Source organism: Convolutriloba macropyga, chromosome 1 (genome assembly GCF_964194025.1).
Source record: "Convolutriloba macropyga chromosome 1, txConMacr16.3, whole genome shotgun sequence".
Taxonomy (NCBI): Eukaryota; Metazoa; Xenacoelomorpha; order Acoela; family Convolutidae; genus Convolutriloba; species Convolutriloba macropyga.
The window spans coordinates 74,352,415-74,375,699 of NC_134468.1; the positions used below are offsets into that span (position 1 = coordinate 74,352,415).

Consider the following 23,285-nt stretch of genomic DNA (forward strand, 5'->3'; position numbering starts at 1 on the left):
ACAGCCTGCCAGCAGCAGAGAGCTAAAATAGGTTTACTACTGTCGGAAAAATCATCAGTTGAACTAACGAACAACGTTGAGATTTCCAGTATGTTTGGGTGTGTTCCCCTCCTCCTTCTCTCAACCGGGCTGGCGACCGGCTACGGCGGAGTTATTAACAACTATTGGAGATTATGAGAAGAGCTTTAGGTAAAAAACCAAGCTTAAACTCTATCTCCCTCCAATCACAACAAAGCATAATAAATCGCTAAAAGACTATAAATGACTATGGCTATAAAACAAATGACTAAAACTCGTTATTCGCGAAATTGGCAACTTTCCGTATGAAATACTAACTTTTTTCCTAGGCCAGCTATAGCAAACATTTCGTTCGTCCTACACTCTACCTACACAAGGGATACTCTATACAGAGTTTGGTTAAATTTGAACAAATTTTTGACCCAATGAAATAGAACTATTTTTAAAACTCGTTAATCGCGAAATTAGCAGATTTCCGTATGGAACACAAACTTTTTCCCTAGGCAAGCTATAGCAAAAATTCTTTTCATCTTACACTCTAGCTACACATGGGATACACTATACCGAGTTTGATTCAATTTGAACAACTTTTTGTCCCAATGAAAAAGACCTATTTCTAAAACTCCTTATTCGCGAAACTCAAAAAGTTCCGTATGAAATACTAATTTTTTTACTAGGCAAGCTATAGCAAAAATTCCTTTTGTCCTACACTCCACCTACACAGGGGATATTACATACGGAGTTAAGTTCAATTTGAACAACTTTTTGACTTAATGAAAAAGAACTATTTTTAAAGGTCCTCATTCGCGAAACTCAAAGTTCCGTATGAAATACTAACATGTTTACTAAGCAAGCTATAGCAAAAAGTCTTCTTATCCTACACTCTACCTACCCAGGGGATACTACATACGAAGTTTAGTTCAATTTGAACAACTTTTTGGCCCAATGAAAAAGAACTATTTTTAAAATTCCTCATTCGCGAAACTCAAAAAGTTCCGTATGAAATCCTTATGAAATACTAATTTTTTGCTAGGCAAGCTATAGCAAAAATTCATTTTGTTCTGTACTCTACATATGCGCGGATACTTCATAGCAAGTTTGGTTCGATTTGGAGAACTCCTTGACCCGATCAAAAAGACCTATTTTTAAAATTCGTTATTCGCGAAATTCAAAATTTTCCGTATGAATTACTAACTTCTTTACTAGGCAAGATAATGCAAAAATTCAATTTGTCCTACACTCTACCTACACAGGGAAAACTCCATACCGAGTTTGGTTTGGTTTGGACAACTCCTTGACCCGATCAAAAAGATCTATTTTTAAATTTCTCAAAAATTCGCAATTCGCGAAATTCTTAAAATTTCGTATGAAAAACTGACTCTTTGCCTAGACAAGCTATAGCAAAAATTCTTCTTTTTCCTACACTCTACCTACACAGGGGATACTCCATGCCAAGATTGATTCACTTCGGACAGTTTCTTGACCCAATCAAAAATAACTATAGTTGAAATCGCGAAATTCGCAAGTTTCTGTATGAAAACCAAACTTTTTTTGCTAGGCAAGCTATACCAAAAATTCTTTTTGTTTTACACTATAATTACACTGGTGATACTCCATACCGAGTTTGGTTTGATTTGGACAGCTCCTTGACCCGATGAAAAAGAGCTGTTTTTAAAATTCGCAAGGCGCAAAATTCCCTATGAAAAACTAATTTTTTTCCTAGACAAGCTATAGCAAAAATTCTTTTTCTCCTACACTCTACCTACACAGAAGATACTCCATACCAAGTTTGGTTCAATTTGAACAACTTCTTGTCTTAATCAAATATACTTATATTTAAAATTCGCTAATCGGGAAATTCGCAAATTTCCGTATGAAAACCCATTTTTTTTGCTAGGTAAGCTATACTAAAAATTTTGATTTGTAGAAAAAACCAAAAATAGGCAGATAATAGCGCCAGCTATTGCTGTGAGCAAGCTCTTAAAAAGAGAAACAAACATTTGTTGATTCAAACTTGAAAATGGTTGATTTGAGAATGATGAGTATTTGAGAATGATGAGCTGAAGGGACTTGGGAATTTAAGAGACAGAAGTCGAGGAAGCGGCGTTAAGGGGGGACGGAGTAGAGGAGGAGGGAGGGGAGGCAATGTGACGTGAGAGATAGGCGGATTGCCTAAACCGGCCAATTTCTTCTCTGTAACTTTGTTGGATTGTACACTCAAAGACTAGGAAAGCGCCAAAAGGTGCTCAGCAACTCATTGCCTTCCGCGTTTTGCCTGTTTGTCCGTTTTGAACGCAAAAAATTATAAAACGTCCGACAAAAATCTTGATCAAGCGGAAAATCGAGAAAAAAACAATTGAATAACGGAAACAACTTGAAGAGGATGAATCTTTAAACGAGGATGAATCTTTAAATCAGAAATGTCATCGAGAAAGAGAAAGAACTACCCAAATATCCAATTCATCAAAAAACAAAACTCTGAAAAATCCAGACTCGATTCTTAGTTTATTGGGGGCAGGGGCTTTTGTCTGGAGTTAAGAGGCTGGTTAGGGAGCAGTAATTTTTTGGGAAGAAAATTTTGTAAAATGGTATGTGGTTCTTTCTGTAACTTTTAACCGAAGTTTCTAATTATTAGGTTAAAGTAACTAAACTGGTAATAAAATTCAATGTTTGAAAACAGAAGTAAAGTTACTAAAAGGAAGTCAAGGTCAAACTACAAAAACAGAAGTTCAAACGGACTAACAAGCTTTGGCTGAAAATAAATTGTCGGTAGAAAACCGGAAACGGATCGCAGAATCGTTCAATATGAATTCTAATATAATTTTGCTACGTTCTCAACTATTGAAAAAAAAACAAAAAAACGCCCAAAATGTAACGGTTGCCATATCTCCAATTCGAATACCAAGATCAGAGAAAATGAATAAATTGGGTTTCGTACTAAACCATTTTGAAGTGCAAATTGATTTGATTACTATTTGTAGATCGATGGAAGCTTCGCCTCTTTCAGAAGATAGGACCAGGCGGAGAGAGGCCAAAAACTTTATCAGAAAGGATTGAAGGAGGTAACTATGACTTGAAAGAACTACCAGGCATTAAATCTTTTGATTCTAAATTGCTTAGCTGTGAAACTAGCGTCGTTTGTTCTCAAAACTGCGATTGGGATTGAAAGACAAGAAAAATAATTTAAAAAAAACTATACAAAAACAATTTTTTAATGCAAACTAAGTTGATGCCAATTGTAGTTGAACCTACTCCTGCTTCATAGTGAGACGTTTCAGGGGCTAGTAGCAATAAAAATGATTTTCTGGCATGTTAACTAAGATTTATAAGAACAAAGTTCGAGTAACGGGCATCTAAAATTGAGCATTATGAGTTTATCCCGTTTCTATTTTTGATTTCATTTTTTAGATTTGCGGCCAAAGAAAAACGAAGAAAGAACATCAAGATAAGAAACAGAAAACACAGCAGGACAAGTCCTGAAACATAATTCAACGAAACTTATTAATTTATGACCTGACAATCATAAACTCCACTTTAAACGTCATTAAACGTGAGACCCCTCACTAATAATATCAAACAATAAGACAAAAATAGCCAACAACCGCAAAAAAACCTCGCTGAAACTTTTTGAAAATACTTTGAATAAAAGTCACAGAACGCAACAACTACTGAAGGGTACAAGTACATCAATTATTTGACTCTTCAAGGACCACCGTTCAGACCTGTCATCATTGAGATAAAGTGATAAGACAGCAATAAGTACAAAAAATAATAGCAAAACTCGAAAAAATTGTTTGTTTTTTAAAAAACGAACAAGCCTATAAATCACAAAAAGCAATTGCTCTAAACTGAAAAAATTTGCTTTAATTGACACCTTTGTAGCTATCAATGAGACCTGTCGATAATAACACTAAAGTTAGACGACAAAATTGCAAAGAAAAACTCGTAAAACTCAAAAAATTCGATAATTATCTTTAAAAACAATTAATGTCAAAGTCATAAAAGCACTAGCTTTGAACAAAAACGATCAAAATCGATCAAAATAATCTTTATCAGAAGCATCAGATATCTCTCCTAATGAGATAAAATGATAAGACATCAAAAACTACAATAAATTCTTGCAAAACGGAAAAATTCCCTCAAAATTTTCCGAAAAAGTAGTATCACAGTCATAAAAACCACTGGCTGTTAATTCGAGTCTTTTATTATGTTATTTTATGCATTTATTAGACAACCAATTAGACCAGTCTTTGATGGTACTAAAGGATAAGACAACAGATAATTTTAAAAATTGGGCAAAATCTGAAATTCACCAAATATTTTTTGACAACAAATAGTGGCAAAGTCATAAAAAGTTTTGGCTGCCTCTTAATAATTTAAGCAAATGCAAGTAGTCACTTTTACAACACACATGCACCGTCTTAAAAACACCAAAGCAGAGGAAACAAAAGTCAAATTGACGCACCTGAAAAAAAACCCATCTCAAAAACCGACAAATTGTTCAAACACCAATTTCTCCCACCACTTTACAGAGACTTTTAAAAAAGTCACGCCTCAAACCTACTCAATTTTTTGCTCCCTTTAAAATTTCAGTGCGACCAAAATCACCACTCTATTTCGACTTCTCACTGACGTGAAAAAGCCGGAAAAGAGTGAACAGATTTCAAAGAACAGCGCATCCGAAATACAATTCAAATTCATTGATCCTGAATTACAATCCCAAGAAGTGACTTTGCTAATGACCTGATAATTAAGCATTTTACAGTAACATCTAACTAAGACGGTCAACAAAAATAAACATCCTCTATCTGTGAAAACGCGTAGAAAAACCTGAAGACATTTTTAAGACTTCTGTTTGAAGATCTAGTGTTTTAAGAGTACTTAATATTGAGATATAAAGACAACTGTGTAGGAATTGATGGAAAGAATTCAAAAACTAAAAAATTGGAAAAAATCACCTTGGTGAAAAAGATATTCTTGAAAATCAGAAGCCTCAAAGAAAAAAATCATATAGCTACATGCCCTTAAGAAACTAATGGAAATTTTGAATACCTTGGAGAACTGTTATTAGGTGAAATATAAAGTGATAAGACCATAAGCAAAACAACAAAACAAGCAAGACTACAGTATTAAGCTTTATTTTTTTAAAAAAATTTCTCAAAATCGCGCTAAGAGTTTTCGAAAACAAATTATGTAAAAATGACAGAAATCAATAGCTAGGGTCAATAAATTTGTGATCCATTTATTTTTAATCAGCAACAATGAGACCGGTCATGAATGAGAATATGACATAAATATAAAAAAAGTGGCCAATAAAAACTTGCAAAAACAAAACACGGTAAAATTTTGCGAAGAAATTATTGCAAAGACATAGAAACAATTAGCTTTGAACAAAAATATTTAAATTGATCAAAATAATCTCAATTAGCACCCTACGACACCTGTTCTTAATGATACTAACTGATACGCTAACAAGAGGTACAACAAATAGTATCAAAACTACAAAAGTTAAAAGAAAGTTTCTGAGAAATTTTATAGTCAGAATTATGAAAACCAGTAATTGTTAATTCGATCCATCAGCTATGTTCATTTCTGCCTCACTAATAATCAATCATTCTGTGATTGATGATAAGTTATAAGACAACAGAAACAATATCAACCGGGGCACAAATCAAATATTCACTAAAAATTTGTGACTAATAATTTTGTCAAAGTGAAAACAAGCATTAATTGCACTTTCTTGAATTCAATTAAATGCAAAAATGCAGTTAGAACACATATACATCAAACTGAAAACATTGAAGAGAAAAAAGCAATGGAATCAGAAGTGAAATTGACGCACGTGAAAAAAAAGTCCCTCTCAACAACCGAAAATTTTTTCGAACACCAATTGCTCACTCCACTCTAAAGGCAGTTTGAAAAGAAAACTCACACCTAAAGCTTGCTTGGTTTTAACTGCCTTTAGTTCTCAGCGTGACTAAAATCATAACTCTAATTAGACTTCTCACTGACGTGAAAAGTCCGAAAAAAGAATAAACATGCTATAAACATTACTATCCAAATACTTTGGATTGTAAAAAGACTTCTCCAATACTCTTCTTTGAGTCGTATAAAGACAGCGCCCCAATACAATTCAAATATTTCGGATTGTAAAAAAGAAAAAGAACCAATATAATCTAATTTTTTTGAATAGTAAAAAAACCACGAGAAGAAGCTATCGCTTTGCGGCTATTAAAAATAGGCCCGCTACAATAACCGGCTCAGATGACGGCTGCCATTGAAACTAGAAAGTGTTTACTTGATAAGAAATGACGGGAAATTGAAATGTCGAGCCAGAGGATTGTTAAGTGATTTTAATGAAAAGCATTAATAAATTTCAGGCGATGACTTTCTCGCTGACATAGAACACAAAACTAACGAGTTGAACCAGAAACTAGTGAAGTGGTCAAACTTGCAGACTCAAGTCAGAGTGGTACAAAAATCCAGGCGATTACTTGAAGAAACTAAGCATAAGCTATACGGCTTTTTGGAGAATCCAGAGGGTTGCAGCTACGAGTTTATTCAAAGTTTCTTAGAAACGAACTACAATTTTCCAGATCCTATTTGCTTGAATACTGCAACGCAGACTCCTAGAGAAGCAATGAGATGTTTGAAACTAAAGTTCGGCAATCCACGATTAATGATAACCGAATTCAATCAAATCAAGTGGTCATTTGACATGAGTTTTGGAAACGATTCATCTGGCTTTGCTCTGGGAATTCGAAAGATTGCGAGTCCGCTGCATAACAAAGCACCTATGTTGGACGTGATTTGCAAGTACTGGAAAGGAAATAACCCAATCAAAGTTGGAATTTACAACCACGGCGACAGTTCAAATTCAATTTTGGAAAAAATAGAACAGTCAACAGACGTAAACGTGGCCGTTGTATCAATTCTATGGGCTAGGTTGTTGGATAAAAATCAAAAGTTTCTGGACGAAAACGGTGACTTGTGGCTGGTTATACAACCTAAGGAGTGCTTTTAGACGAAAAAAACCCTCAATCATGAACTTATCCTATCTCAAACTTTTCGATGAGATTTAAAATTAGAAAGCATAGCCATACAAAATTTCCAGAAACCAGTTGAGCCAATTACGTTCATTGAGAAAACGAAGTCCATTAGTATTGAAACATATCTCAGCTTCCAAAGCAAAACACGATACAAATGTTCTTTAGCATTCTTTCATTTGAACTTTGATACCCGGACATGAGTCTCAGAGCATTTCAGCGCTGATACAGCACATTTCAAGTGTAAAAACATAATTCAGTTCTGAAACATTGCATCTCCAGAATATTTTAAGTTCCTTTATGTGCAGTTCGTCTTCATTATGATTATACTGAGGTCATAGAGTTTGCCCAGGCTAAACTTTTCCTGTACACTCTGAATATTACTCATGCCAAAAAATTAAGTCTGAGCAGAGTAATGTCATACTTATGTCAAAGCCCATTTAGCTTTGTGGCTACGACTTGCTACGCAAGTTAAACGTTACAAGTACGCACGCGGAAGTTCGAATCATATAAAGCAAACATTGTTGGCGGGAGTTAAGCTGAGCGTATTTTTTTTCATGCAGTAAATTTTACACAAAAATCAAGACTGGCCTGTGTAAATTGAGACATGAACAGAGTACTGGCCGTCCTAAAAACAGAAAGTCTCTATACTGATTCAGCGCTGATTTACTCTGCTGCCAATCTCCGGCTAACCAAATGAACTAAGTCTCAGTGAAAGTTTTATCGGTTAACACCAATTTTTATTTTGCTCTTTGACTTAGACAGTTTAAACTATACTCTAAACTTCATTCTGTTAAAACACTGACTGAGGAAAGTCAAGTCAGAAGCCAAGCCAGGTGTGATAATTTCGCCTTGTGCAGAAGGTGAGTTAAATGTGAACCCAATTTTAAAATATGGCATGACAAGTCCTGAATCAGCCACCAAGAAATTGACTCAACAAACCACTGATTGATATTTTTACTGTATGAACAATTTTGATGGTTACCTAAGTTTTTTGATCTTACGTACACAAAAACAAACAAAATACCACGATTGCATACTAACAACAAAACTCCGGTCATTTGAGAACAAAAGTTACGAAGTTCGTCATAACCAAAGTCAAGTAAACGCTCACACTACGTGACCTCAGAAAACAAAAACAAAGCTTAAAAACCAATGAGAAACAAAATCAACGAATATAGCTGGCAAATTGTCAGAAAATAGCCGCAATAGCTTCATAGATCGGTAGTGTCAAAAAGAAGGTAAAAAAGAACAGAAAAGAAACTTATTCTCTTCATTAAGGACTGAGACGTTAAATTTTGATTAAGAGTCTGTATAACTTATTGCTGCTTCTATTATTGCCCTTAAATGACATTCAATTAGAGTGCCAAGCCCTCAATTGACCTTATCTCTTTGAATTAAAGCAAAGAAAAGTCAATTTCAGTGAGGAAGTCATTTTTAAGAGTGAGGTAAGTCACATGTGACCAAAAATTTAATCACGCGCATGAACAAAAAAAATTAGCTCAACAAAGAGTGAAAATGACGTCACGCACGCATTTAAGTTGAAATTGCGTGAACGAATGAAAAAAAAGCAGATTTGAAGTGGTTGTGACGTCATATGGTCGTAACAAAAATCATGACAAAGAAATAAATAAAAAAAACCAAGAGAAGGCCAATAATAGCCTCAGCTATCGCTTCGCGGCTATTAAAAAAGACATGGAGAACTCAAACGCTCTAGAAAAACTACTGGTAACACGTACCGCGAGATCAGAAAAACGTTATACTCCTGAAACCATTCCAAGTTAGAAAGCATTTAACAACTTCTAATACTGAAAATTATCGAGAAAAAGACAAAATAGCAACAAATAAAACTACGACTGAAAATTTATATAAAGTAATCAGATGTCAAATAAGTTCTAATTCAAGAAAAAATTCACAAACTGAAACTTTTAAACAGATTGCGTTATGACACCTCTGACTGTTGAGGTGATCTGCAGTTTGTGAGGCACCAAAACATAAAGAACAAAAGTAGCTTCAAAAACTTTTAAGCTGGAAAACTGTTTTTGTTTGGTAACAGCCTGAGAGTGATTCGAGCCCGAGATCCACAGTATGGCAGATTGAGACCCTAAAAACTAGGTTATAATTGCTTTGCTGCTCCCTAGATGACAATTGCTTTTTATTTTAGCATGACACTTCTCTCCGAAGCTAGAACAAAGTAGATCACGCAAAAAATAAGTAGCCAAGCGTAAAAAATTTACTTGAGAGCAACGAACTGATTGACTTAAATAAGTAAAAAAAAATGAACAAAACAAAAAAGGTCGAGTAACGTCGGGCGAATTGCTCTCAAACAACTGGCATATGTATCCTCAAAAGCTGGCTGCCCATTAAGCAAGCTAGTTTTAGCTTTAATGGAGGGGTGTGGTGAGAATGAGGGGAGGGGAAGGGGTGGTGAGTGCGTCTGGGGTTAAGTGTATGTGGCTACGGATGCAATGAGGAGAAGTGGTGGGAAAAATGGAGTAGTGGAGTGGAGAATAGTGTAAACGCAAAGAGGAGAAGGCGGAGGAGAGGAAGTAGAGGTGATTATTGAGGAGGTGTCAAACTCTCAGAGCCTTCCTTCAGATCAAAAATTTTGGTCTCCTAAACTACATCATTAAAACGCCTACTTCGATGAGCAGAGACGGTTGAGCTGCAAGGCTCTAAGAGAATTTAATGCTGTCCTGGCTTTTTTAAGTTCGTTTTTGAGGACAAAAAGTCAAAAGAGCGAGACAAAAAGTCAAAGGTGCATCAAAATAGATCACTACTGAAGTTCAATTATCAAAGGCCTCATTAATATTTTCTTTTGGTTTTGCCTCCTCTGATTTAGACGGTATACGTTAAATTTCATGCTGCATTCAGTTGAAACAGTGTTATAAAAAAATCAGTGTTATAAAAGATTAGGAAAAATCCCAAATAACGATCTAAAAAATGACTTGACCATCAAAAATTTTACTATTTGAATAGCTTTGAACGTCAACTAAACCCTTTGATTTGACTTACAAAAAAAAGTAAACAAAAAGACTAGCAGAAATCGGTGAAAAAACTAATATATGTGGTTGAAGAGTAGTGTTATGATGTTCATAAAACCAAGACAAGTTTAATAAATGTTCTCACTATTTACAATCAAAAACAAAAAACCAATTTTTAAAACCAATCTGAGATATAGAACAAAAGTTACCAAGAAAAAATTAACAAAACTTCAAATAATTTTAGAAAAGCATTTGCAGCACTGCAAAAACCGCAATTGTGTATTGAAAATCTTTTTTTCCTCACCTCAGTCAAAGGAGAAAAACTTGTAACAAATTCTATTGCTCACAATAACAAAAACAATGACAAAATCGCAATAAGTCACTATCTAAAAAATCGCCAGGAGAGTTTGAAACAGAATGATTTGATTTGCAATTCAAAAAAATAAGGATAGTAATCAAGCCTTTAAACACATTAAGTTTTCACTCCATAAAATGCAATTTGATCTGATTTTTTTGAGGCCAAAATGAACGGACTAGCATTGCATGAAATACTCTCGAAAATCAGGCGGGACACTTTAATTGAGAGTAAAGCTAGCTTAGAAGCTTTATGCGTTGAGTTTTTTGCGAACTGAGGACCCGCGACTGATCCCAACGCATGAATTTGCGTAGGACAGTCTGAGACCTTAATAACAGAGACCTACCCGCTTTTCTGCTTTCTCGCTGAACGTCGGTTGTATTTTATCAAGAAAATAATTTTCTAAATGAGAGGAAATAACATTTCGCAATAATTAAAAAGCTCAGCGTTGAAACAGCATTCGAGAGTGCAGAACATTCCACGAGAGAAGCTGACAGACCACCAAGTTTTAAGTTGCATAGAAAACATCCAAAATCACCATAACTGCCTATTTTTTCTCCTCACACCACTCAATGTAATAGAAAATATAAAAAATTTTAAAACTCACAATAATCAAAGAAATGACAAATTGAAACAAATTAAAACTTATCTAAAAGAGTATGAAATCGAATGATTTCTGTTTCAATAGAAATGGGCACAAACTGAAACTGCTAAACAGATTGCGTTATGACATCTCAGAATGTTTAGGTTGTCTTCATTTTTTGAGGCGAGAGCGGTGAGAACTCGAGACCCACTGTACGGCAAAATTCTAACGCCCAAGCAACTAAGCTATAGTTGTTTGCTGTTTTCTTGCCGACGACTGCTTTTATTTTAGCAAAAGACTTCAATTCGGTGACCACAGTAGATCACTTCTACATAGAATAGATCGCACAAAAACAAACTTAAACCAAAAAACCAAAATATCACTTGAGTGTGAAGAATATTACGGAACATAAGCTGAGAAGAAATGTAGCAAAAAAATTAGTTAAAAAAACAACCGATAGAATACTTGACACACCTTGACAAAATGCTCAAGACATAAAAAGGTATTGCAAAAACAAAAGAAAAAAGTTATTGTCTGAAAAAACTAGATAAAACTAACGATGATTCACCCGAAAGGAAATCGGACCTGTCAATAAATATTTCCTTTGGCAAGACAACAAAAAACATCAAATACACGTGAAATTCGAAAAGCTCTTAAAATTTTCTGGAAGGAATTAGGTCAAAGCAAAAGATAATTTAATAATTGCTTAATGAGGAATCCAAACATTTACAATTATACACCAATGAAATCAAAACATGTTTTATTTTCAATAGTATTCGCATGTGAATTGATCGACAACCAGCAAAAAAAGTCATATCACCTCACTCAAGGCAAGTTCAATCTGAAACATAGCTGGAAGATTGCCGGAAAATAGCCGACGATGACGCGCTTGATGCACACCGGGATTGAAACAGAAAAAGAAAAAACCAAGAAGAAACAAATTGACATTTCTTTTTTCTGTTTTTTAAGGTTCAAAAAGTGTTCTATTACATAAATCAATGAGTGAAAGAATTTTATAATCCATAGTGACTTATATAGAACAAAACACGTGATCCAAAGGTGAAGTAAACTAAAAAAAAAGAGAGTGCCTAAATATTAGCCGTTCAGAGGCTGACGGCGTCTATTAAATGCAGAAAAGATCTGAAATTTGACTATTTGATATTGATCCGTTAACCTGATGTGCATGACTTTAACAGTTTAATTTAGACTCATCAAGCTATATACTCATTGACATTAACAAGTAAAAAAAATGAACAAAATGAAAAAAAGTCGACTAAGGTCGGGCTAAATGCTCTCAAACAACTGGCAAGCAGTTGACTTCCTCAAAAACTAGCTGCTCATTAAGCAAACTAGTGATAGCTTTAATGAAAAGGCGTGCTGAGGATGAGGGGAGAGAGAAAGGGATTGGTGAGTGCGTCTGGGGTTTAAGTGTGCGTGGTTACGGATGCAATGCAACGGAGATGTGGAGTGGTGGGAAAGGTGGAGTTGTGAATTGGAGAATAGGGCAGATTAAATGGGGGATAAAGTTGAGGGGAGGAAATAGAGCTGATTATCAAGTAATGCATCGTTGAAGCCATTACTTTGATTACGTAGAGACTTTTGAGAGGCAAGGCTCTAAGAGAAATTATTGCTCTCCCGGCTTTACCTTTTTGTCTCATTTTTGGGGACAAAAATTAAAAGTGTCTCAAATGGGAAACATAACCGACTAACGCCGGGCGAATTGCTCGCCAAAGACCGGCGAGCCGTTGGCTTCGTCAGTAGCTAGCCACGGTTTAGTGAGTCTAGCTTTAGCCTAATTGAAGGGGCGTGAGGTGAGCTCGATTGAAGGGGCGTTAGCTTAAATCTTTCTCCCTTTTCCGTGGAGGAAAACAAATGAGTCAGACAAAAAACCGGTCAAGTGAAAAATTGCATTAAAAAAAGACAAACATGGTTAATATACTTGCTACAAATTCCGTATGGGAGCAATTAACAAGGATTTCCTAAAAAGTGCTAGTTAAGCTGGATGATAAAAACTTTTCTACAATAGCTCAGCGTTAATGCGGATAATAGATGATGACATCACGCCTCTGCAACTTTTTTTTAGCCTTGTTAGTAGTTAAAATAGAATAAATGGAAAAAATTCTGTGCAAAAATCAAACAGAAAATTCAAGATTTCGCTGTAAAAAAGTATTCAAAATCATTTTGTGTCTCTGGTGCTCTGTCAATTAATCCATCTGCAAGACCAAAAAAAGTTCTGAAGGCCAGTAATAATCGTTAAACTCATAAAAGGGCAAAAATAATCAAAAATTTTGAAAAAAAATTGCGTATTTGAACAAAATCTTGCTAAAATTCAAGATATTATTGTCTTCAAAACCCTTTCATTGTCTCAAGAGACTATCCGGCATCCCTATCCCTATTGTAAGCTATAAATAGTTTCAATGTCTCATGAACCATAAAATTAGAACTTGATAATAACTTTCCGAAAATAGCAGCCGATGACGCGCTTGATGCACACCGGGATTGTTACAGAAAAAGAAAAAAACAAGAAGATACAAATTGACATATCTTTTTTCTGTTTTTTAAGGTTCGAAAAGTGTTCTAGTTTGGCGTGAAACTTCAGTAAGGTTCTAAAACTACACTAAATTAAGCTTCCAAACTGAAAGCTAATAAGTTGAATATCAATGTCAGCTAGAAAAAACTCCAATGAACTTCGATATCCTGATGCACTATGACTTAATGACCCGGCTTTATTGGTTTATCTCTTCTCCTTTGACATTGATCGTATTCACCACATTGCGTAATTCAATGACTGAAAGAACTTAAAATCCATAGTGACTTATGTAGAACAAAAAACGTGCCTCAAAGATGAAGTAAACTAAGAAAAGAGAGCGCCTAAATAATGGCCGTTCAGAGGCTGACGGCGGCTATTAAATTCAGAAAAGAATTGATTTTTGACTATTTGATATTGATCCGTTAACCTGATGTGCATGACATTAACAGTTTAATTTAGACTCATCAGGCTATATTCTCATTGACGTTATCAAGTCAAAAAAAATTGAACAAATTGAAAAACGTCGACTAACGTCGGGCTAAATGCTCCAAGACTCAAAAAGTTCAGAAGGCCAGTAATAATCGTTAAACTCATAAAAGGGCAAAAATAATCAAAAATTTTGAAAAAAAAATGCGTATTTGAACAAAATCTTGCTAAAATTCAAGATATTATTATCTTCAAAACCCTTTCATCGTCTCAAGAGACTATCCGGCATCCGTATCCCTGTTATATGCTATAAATAGTTTCAATGAATTATGAAGAACCATAAAATTGGAACTTGATAATAACTTTCCGAAAAATTGAAAAAAAACAACAGATTTTATCAAAAAAAATTAGTGTTGTAAAAAAATTGATAACCATATCATTAATTTTAGAAATTATGAAACAGCTTATTGTAAAACCTTGCAGGAATTTCCTGTGCCACTGGTGCCGGAAAAAAAATCAAAGTTTTAAGAAGTTCAAAAAAATTGCAAATACTATTGGAAAATTGCTTAAATTCGTGATAATAAAATCTTGAAAAACACTCCACTACATCTAGAAACTGTGCAGGAACCCATTATCAACCGCTAGAGGAGGTTCCGTGACTCGTGAGGCTAATGAAACCTAAAAATGACAAAGAATTCCAAAAAACTGCAAGTTTTATTAAAAAACAGCTTAAATTTGCTTTATTAAAAAATTGAAAACTATTCCTTGGCCAAAAAATTTTTTGATAACTTATAATGAATCCCTAACGGAGATTTTTTGACCCCTGAGGATGAGAAAACTTGAATAATGACAATAAAAATCAAAAAAATGAAAAAAAATAAGTTTTGTCAAAAAATGCTGAAACTTGTGATGTTAAAGTCTTGAAAAAAACATTGCATTACATCTATAAACTGTACAGTAACCTATTTTTAAAATTTAGAGGAGGTTCTTCTGCTCTTGCGGCTGGAGAATCCAGAAAACCACAAAAGAGTATCAAAGATTTTTTAAAAAAAAAATAGTTTACTAAACTTTGTGATATTTAAAAGTTGAGAGCTGATTCATGGCAGATGAAAGTTTTCATAGAAATATTGTCAAACCCATAATGATATTTTTGGGTCCCTGTGTCTGGAAAGACTTGAATAATGAAATATAGATATAAAAAAAAATTTAAAAAAATCACGTTTTGTCAAAAAATTGCAGAAATTCGTAATTTTAAAAACCTTAAAGTATTCCATTATCAGTAGAAACTATGCAGTAACCTATTATCAATCCTTAAAGGAGGTTCCTTGACATCTAGGGCTAATAAAATTCAAAATGGCAAAATTTCTCAAAAAAGCTTGAAAAAAATATTGAAAAGTAGAATAAATTTGGCGTTTTTAGCGAGCGGTTGTTCGTCGGTAGCCACAAACAACCGCTCGCTGTTAGTGATAACCTTATCAATAACCTTAGAAACTATGAAACAGATTATTCTGAAAAACTTGCTGGAAGTCCCTGTGCCCCTGGTGCCGGAAAAAATTTTTTAAAAATCAAAAAGTTTCAAAAAATTCGAAAAATTGCAAATACTTTTGAAAAATTGCTTAAATTCGTGATAATAAATCTTGAAAATCACTTCAGTACATCTAGAAACTATGCAGGAACTCATTATCAACCCCCAGAGGAGGTTCCGTGGCTCGTGAGGCTGATGAAACTACAATTGACAAAGAATCTCAAAATTTTATTAACAAAAGAGTTGCAAGTTTTATAAAACAAAACAGCTTAAATTTGCTATATTAAAAAGTTCAAACTGTTCCTTGGCCGAAAAATTTTTGATAACTTATGATGAATCCCTAACGGAGATTTTTCGACCCCTGAGGATGAGAAAACTTAAATGATGACAACAAAAATCGAAAAAATGAAAAAAATTTTTGTCAAAAAATGCTGAAACTTGTGATGTTAAAGTCTTGAAAAAACATTGCATTACATCTAGAAACTGTACAATAACCTATTTTTAAAACTTAAAGGAGGTTCTTTGGCTCTTGCAGCTGGAGAATCCAGAAAACCACAAAAGAGTATCAAAAGATTTTTTTTTAAAATTATCTTGGTAAACTTTGTGATATTAAAAAGTTGAGAGCTGATTCATGGCAGATGAAAATTTTTCATAAAAATATTGTCAAATCCATAATGAGATTTTTGGTCCCTGTGTCTGGAAAGACTTGAATAATGAAATATAAATGTCAAAAAAAATTTAAAGAATCACGTTTTGTCAAAAAATTGCTGAAATCAGTAATTTTAAAAACTGGAAACTATTCCATTATCACTAGAAACTATGCAGTAACCTATTATCAAAGCTTAGAAGACGTTCCTTGACATCTAGAGCTAATAAAACTCGAAATGGCAAAATTTCTCAAAAAGCTTGAAAAAATGTTTTAAAGTAGAATAAATTTGGAGTTTTTAGCGAGCGGTTGTTCGTCAGTAGCCACAAACATCCGCTCGCTGTTAGTGATAAACTTATCAATAACTTTAGGAACTAAGAAACAACTTATTCTGAAACATTGCTGGATGTCCCTGTGCCCCTGGTGTCTGAAAAAAAGTTAAAAAATCAAAAAGTTTCAAGAAGTTCGAAAAAATTACAAATACTTCTGAATAATTGCTTAAATTCGTGATAATAAATTCTTGAAAAACAGTCCAGTACATCTAGAAACTATGAAGGAAACCATAATCAAACCCTAGAGGAGGTTCCGTGGCTCGTGAGGCTAATGAAACCTAAAAATGACAAAGAATTTCAAAAAACTGCGAGTTTTATTAAAAAAATAGTTGCAAGTTTTATAAAAAAAAACAGCTTAAATTTGCTTTATTAAAAAGTTGAAAACTATTTCTTGGCTAAAAAATTTTTTGATAACTTATCATGAATCCCTAACGGAGTTTTTTGACCCCTGAGGATGAGAAAACTTGAATAATGACAATAAAAATCGAAAAAATGAAAAAAAAAACAAGTTTTGTCAAAAAATGCTGAAACTTGTGATGTTAAAGTCTTGAAAAAAATAATGCAATACATCTAGAAACTCTACAGTGACCTATTTTTAAAACTTAGAGAAAGTTCTTTGGCCCTTGCGGCTGGAGAATCCAGAAAACCACAAAAGAGTATCAAAAGATTTTCTTAAAAAAATTGTTTGCTAAAATTTGTGATATAAAAAAGTTGAGAGCTGATTCATGGCAGATACAAAATTTTCATTATTTAATTGTCCAACCCATAATGAGATTTTTGGGTCCCTGTGACCGGGAAGACTTGAGTAAGGAAATATAACAGTCAAAAAAATTTTTAAAACTCACGTTTTTTCAAAAAAATAGCTGAAATTCGTAATCTTAAAATTTTGAAACTATTCCATTATCACTAGAAATTATGCAGTTATCTACTATGAAGCCTAAAAGAAGTTCATTGAGATCTACGACTAATAAAACTCAAAACCCTTGTGCCGGGAAAAAAATTTAAAAAAACAAAAAGTTTCAAGAAGTTCGAAAAAATTATAAATACTTTTAAAAAAAGAGTTGCAAGTTTTATAAAACAAAACAGCTTAAATTTGCTATATTAAAAAGTTCAAACTGTTCCTTGGCCGAAAAATTTTTGATAACTTATGATGAATCCCTAACGGAGATTTTTCGACCCCTGAGGATGAGAAAACTTAAATGATGACAACAAAAATCGAAAAAATGAAAAAAAAATTTTGTCAAAAAATGCTGAAACTTGTGATGTTAAAGTCTTGAAAAAACATTGCATTACATCTAGAAACTGTACAATAACCTATTTTTAAAACTTAAAGGAGGTTTTTTGGCTCTTGCAGCTGGAGAATCCAGAAAACCACAAAAGAGTATCAAAAGATTTTTTTTTAAAATTATCTTGGTAAACTTTGTGATATTAAAAAGTTGAGAGCTGATTCATGGCAGATGAAAATTTTTCATAAAAATATTTTCAAATCCATAATGAGATTTTTGGGTCCCTGTGTCTGGAAAGACTTGAATAATGAAATATAAATATCAAAAAAAAATTTTAAAAAATCACGTTTTGTCAAAAAATTGCAGAAATTCGTAATTTTAAAAACTGTAAAGTATTCCATTATCAGTAGAAACTATGCAGTAACCTATTATCAATCCTTAAAGGAGGTTCCTTGACATCTAGGGCTAATAAAATTCAAAATGGCAAAATTTCTCAAAAAAGCTTGAAAAAAACATTGAAAAGTAGAATAAATTTGGCGTTTTTAGCGAGCGGTTGTTCGTCGGTAGCCACAAACAACCGCTCGCTGTTAGTGATAACCTTATCAATAACCTTAGAAACTATGAAACAGATTATTCTGAAAAACTTGCTGGAAGTCCCTGTGCCCCTGGTGCCGGAAAAAATTTTTTAAAAATCAAAAAGTTTCAAAAAATTCGAAAAATTGCAAATACTTTGGAAAAATTGCTTAAATTCGTGATAATAAATCTTGAAAAACACTTCAGTACATCTAGAAACTATGCAGGAACCCATTATCAACCCCCAGAGGAGGTTCCGTGGCTCGTGAGGCTGATGAAACTGCAATTGACAAAGAATCTCAAAATTTTATTAAAAAAAGAGTTGCAAGTTTTATAAAACAAAACAGCTTAAATTTGCTATATTAAAAAGTTCAAACTGTAGAAACTATGAAGGAAACCATAATCAAACCCTAGAGGAGGTTCCGTGGCTCGTAAGGCTAATGAAACCTAAAAATGACAAAGAATTTCAAAAAACTGCGAGTTTTATTAAAAAAAGAGTTGCAAGTTTTATAAAAAAAAACAGCTTAAATTTGCTTTATTAAAAAGTTGAAAACTATTTCTTGGCCAAAAAATTTTTTGATAACTTATCATGAATCCCTAACGGAGATTTTTTGACCCCTGAGGATGAGAAAACTTGAATAATGACAATAAAAATCGAAAAAATGAAAAAAAAACAAGTTTTGTCAAAAATGCTGAAACTTGTGATGTTAAAGTCTTGAAAAAAATAATGCAATACATCTAGAAACTCTACAGTGACCTATTTTTAAAACTTAGAGAAAGTTCTTTGGCCCTTGCGGCTGGAGAATCCAGAAAACCACAAAAGAGTATCAAAAGATTTTCTTAAAAAAATTGTTTGCTAAAATTTGTGATATAAAAAAGTTGAGAGCTGATTCATGGCAGATACAAAATTTTCATTAATTAATTGTCCAACCCATAATGAGATTTTTGGGTCCCTGTGACCGGGAAGACTTGAGTAATGAAATATAACAGTCAAAAAAATTTTTAAAACTCACGTTTTTTCTAAAAAATAGCTGAAATTCGTAATCTTAAAATTTTGAAACTATTCCATTATCACTAGAAATTATGCAGTTATCTACTATGAAGCCTAAAAGAAGTTCATTGAGATTTACGTCTAATAAAACTCAAAACCCTGGTGCCGGGAAAAAAATTTAAAAAAACAAAAAGTTTCAAGAAGTTCGAAAAAATTATAAATACTTTTGAATAATTGCTTAAATTCGTGATAATAAAATCTTGAAAAACTGTCCAGTACATCTGGAAACTATGCAGGAAATCATAATCAAACCCTAGAGGAGGTTTCGTGGCTCGTTAGGCTGATGAAACTTAAAAATGAAAAATAATTTCAAAAAACTGCAATTTTTAATAAAAAAAGAGTTGGAAGTTTTATAAAAAAATTTGTTGAGAGGAGGCAAAATTTCTCAACAAAAATTGAAAAAAATTGAAAATTATTATAAATTTGGCGTTTTTAGCGAGCTGTTGTTCGTCAGTAGCCACGAACAACCGCTCGCTGTTGGGTATAACCTTAACAATAACTTTACGCACTATGAAACAGCTTATTGTGAAACCTCGCTGCAGGTCCCTGTGCCCCTGAATTCGGAAAAAAAATTTAAAAAACTCAAAAAGTTTCAAGAAGTTCGAAAAAATTGCAAAGACTTTCGAAAAACTGCTTCAATTCGTGATAAAAAAATCTTGCAAAACACTCCAGTACGTCTAGAAACTATGCAGGAACCTATTATCAAACCCTAGAGGAGGTTCCGTGGCTCCTGAGGCTGATGAAATCTAAAAATGAAGAAAAATTTCAAAAAACTGCAAGTTTTATTAAAAAAGAGTTGCAAGTTTTATAAAAAAACAGCTTAAGTTTGCTATATTAAAAAGTTGAAAACTATTCCTTGGCCAAAAATTTTTTGACAACTTATGATGAATCCCTAACGGAGGTTTTTTGTCCCCTGAGGATGAGAAAACTTGAATAATGACAATAAAAATCGAAAAAATGAAAAAAAACAAGTTTTGTCAAAAAATGCTGAAACTTGTGATGTTAAAGTCTTGGAAAAAAACATTGCATTACATTTAGAAACTGTACAGTAACCTATTTTTAGAACTTAGGGGAGGTTCTTTGGCTCTTGCGGCTGGAGAATCCAGAAAACCACAAAAGAATATAAAAACATTTTTTTTAAAAAAAATAGTTTAATAAAGTTCGTGATATTAAAAAGTTGAGAGCTGATTCACGGCTGTTAAAAATTTTTCATTAATTTATTGTCAAACCGAAAATGAGATTTTTGGGTCCTTGTGTCCAGAAAGACTTGAATAATGGAAAATAAATGTCAAAAATTTTTAAAAAATCACGTTTTTTCAAAAAAACTGCTGAAATTCCTAATTTTAAAATCTAGAAACTATTTCATTATCATTAGAAACTATGCAGTAACATATTATCAAAGCTTAGAAAAATTTCCTTGAGATCTAGGTCTAATAAAACGCAAAAATGGCAAAATTTCTCAACAAAAATTGAAAAGAAAGTGAAAATTAGTATGAATTTAGCGTTTTTGGCGAGCGGTTGTTCGTCAGTGGCAAAAAATTGCAAATATTTTTTTAAAAAATGCTTAAATTCGTGATAATAAAATCTTGAAAAACAGTCCAGTACATCTAGAAACTATGAAGGAAACCATAATCAAACCCTAGAGGAGGTTCCGTGGCCCGTGAGGCTAATGAAACCTAAAAATGACAAAGAATTTCAAAAAACTGCAAGTTTTATTAAAAAAAGAGTTGCAAGTTTCACTAAAAAACAGCTTAAGTTTGCTATATTAAAAAGTTGAAAACTATTCCTTGGCCAAAAATTTTTTGACAACTTATGATGAATCCCTAACGGAGGTTTTTTGACCCCTGAGGATGAGAAAACTTGAATAATGACAATAAAAATCGAAAAAATGAAAAAAAAACAAGTTTTGTCAAAAAATGCTGCAACTTGTGATGTTAAAGTCTTGGGAAAAAAAACATTGCATTACATCTAGAAACCGTAGAGTAACCTATTTTTAAAACTTAGGGGAGGTTCTTTGGCTCTTGCGGCTGGAGAATCCAGAAAACCACAAAAGAATATAAAAACATTTTTTTAAAAAAAATAGTTTACTAAAGTTCGTGATATTAAAAAGTTGAGAGCTGATTCATGGCTGTTAAAAATTTTTCATTAATTTATTGTCAAACCGAAAATGAGATTTTCGGGTCCTTGTGTCCAGAAAGACTTGAATAATGAAAAATAAATGTCAAAAATTTTTAAAAAATCACGTTTTTTCAAAAAAACTGCTGAAATTCCTAATTTTAAAATCTCGAAACTATTCCATTATCATTAGAAACTATGCAGTAACCTATTATCAAAGCTTAGAAAAATTTCCTTGAGATCTAGGTCTAATAAAACGCAAAAATGGCAAAATTTCTCAACCAAAATTGAAAAAAAATTGAAAATTAGTATGAATTTAGCGTTTTTGGCGAGCGGTTGTTCGTCGGTGGCAAAAAATTGCAAATATTTTTTTAAAAAAATGCTTAAATTCGTGATAATAAAATCTTGAAAAACGCTCCAGTACACCTAGAAGCTAAATAAGAACCCATTATCAAACCCTAGAGGAGGTTCCATGGCTCGGAAGGCTGACGAAACCTAAAAATGACAAAGAATTTCAAAAAACTGCAAGTTTAATTAAGAAAAGAATTGCAAGTTTTATAAAAAAAAGCAGCTTACATTTGTAATATTAAAAAGTTGAAAAAAATTCTTCGGTCAAAAAACTTTTGATAACTTATGATGAATCGCTAACGGAGGAATGACAAAAAAAATTGAAAAATGAAAAAAAAACAAGTTTTGTCAAAGAATGCTGAAATTTATTATGTTAAAGTGTTGAAAAAACATTGCATTACATCCAAAAATTGTACAGTAACCTGTTTTTAAACCTTAGAGGAGGTTCTTTGGCTCTTGAGGTTGGAGAATCCAGAAAACCACAAAAGAGTATCAAAGATTTTTTTAAAAAGAAGGTTTGCTAAAATTTGTGATATAAAAAAGTTGAGAGCTGATTCATGGCAGATAAAAAGTTTTCATTAATTAATTGTCCAACCCATAATGAGATTTTTGGGTCCTTGTGACTGGGAAGACTTGAAAAATGAAATCTAAATGTCAAAAAATTTTTAAAAAAATCACATTTTGTCAAAAAATAAATGCTGAAACTCGTAAATTTAAAATCTTGAAACTATTCCATTATCAGTAGAAACTATGCAGTAACCTATTATCAATCCTTAAAGGAGGTTCCTTGACATCTAGGGCTAATATAACTCAAAATGGCAAAATTTTTCAAAATGCTTGAAAAAAAATTGAAAATTTGTATGAATTTGGCGTTTTTAGCGAGCGGTTGTTCGTCAGTAGCCACGAACAACCACTCGCTGTTGGGGTTGGGGGGGGGGGGGTGCACCGGGGGCTGATGGGGAGGAACGGGAGTGGTGAGCAGCAGTGGGGGGGGCAACAACACGGTGGGGGGCGGTGAGGGCAATAGCGGGGGAGGGGTCAACAGTGGGGGTGTCTTCAACCTCAAAGAACCGCCCTTCACACCATAAGAATAAGTCTCCAAAACATTTTGAGCTGAACGGAGCTGAAAAGCTCGAAGAGCACATAATGCCCGCTGGGTGTTACCTGTTTATCCTGTTTTTGAGGAAGAATGGACAAAAGCGTCAGACAAAATGTCGGTCAAGCGAAAAAATCGCATAAAAAAGACCAACAGGACTAATATAATTGCTATAAACTTCGTTTGAGAGCAATTAGAAACTTTTGCATTGAAAGATTACAAGACTGATATAGCCGCTACAATCGTTTACACACTGATGACACCCCGATAAGGTTTGACACCATTTAATGGTAAAAACAATGATATTGCCTGATAATTGCCATTAGAGTTACTGACTTTGATATCTGAGTAATTATTACGCGTCTCTGCCTGTAGACAATGATAACTTCTGGCAGTTATTTAGAACTGTGAAACAGTTCGATGTTTGAAAT

At 33.3% G+C, this 23,285-nt stretch overlaps 2 protein-coding genes across 4 annotated transcripts in view; one reads left to right on the forward strand and one right to left on the reverse strand.

Annotated features, from left to right (window-relative positions):
• The window catches only part of LOC142351465 (tripartite motif-containing protein 2-like), an 85,701-nt gene extending 78,221 nt beyond the window's left edge, over positions 1 to 7,480 (forward strand). Inside the window, exons 2-3 of one of the 2 annotated variants that reach the window (XM_075403497.1) lie at positions 3,000 to 3,080; positions 6,399 to 7,480. In XM_075403497.1, coding sequence (XP_075259612.1) covers positions 3,000 to 3,080; positions 6,399 to 7,042 — 725 coding nt within the window. In that variant the 3' untranslated portion in view covers positions 7,043 to 7,480. The remainder of the gene's footprint in view (positions 1 to 2,999; positions 3,081 to 6,398) is intronic. The other variant, XM_075403506.1, reaches the window with a different exon arrangement.
• LOC142351456 (uncharacterized) overlaps positions 1 to 23,285 on the reverse strand; it is a 285,637-nt gene that overhangs the window by 193,579 nt on the left and 68,773 nt on the right. The window lies entirely within an intron of this gene.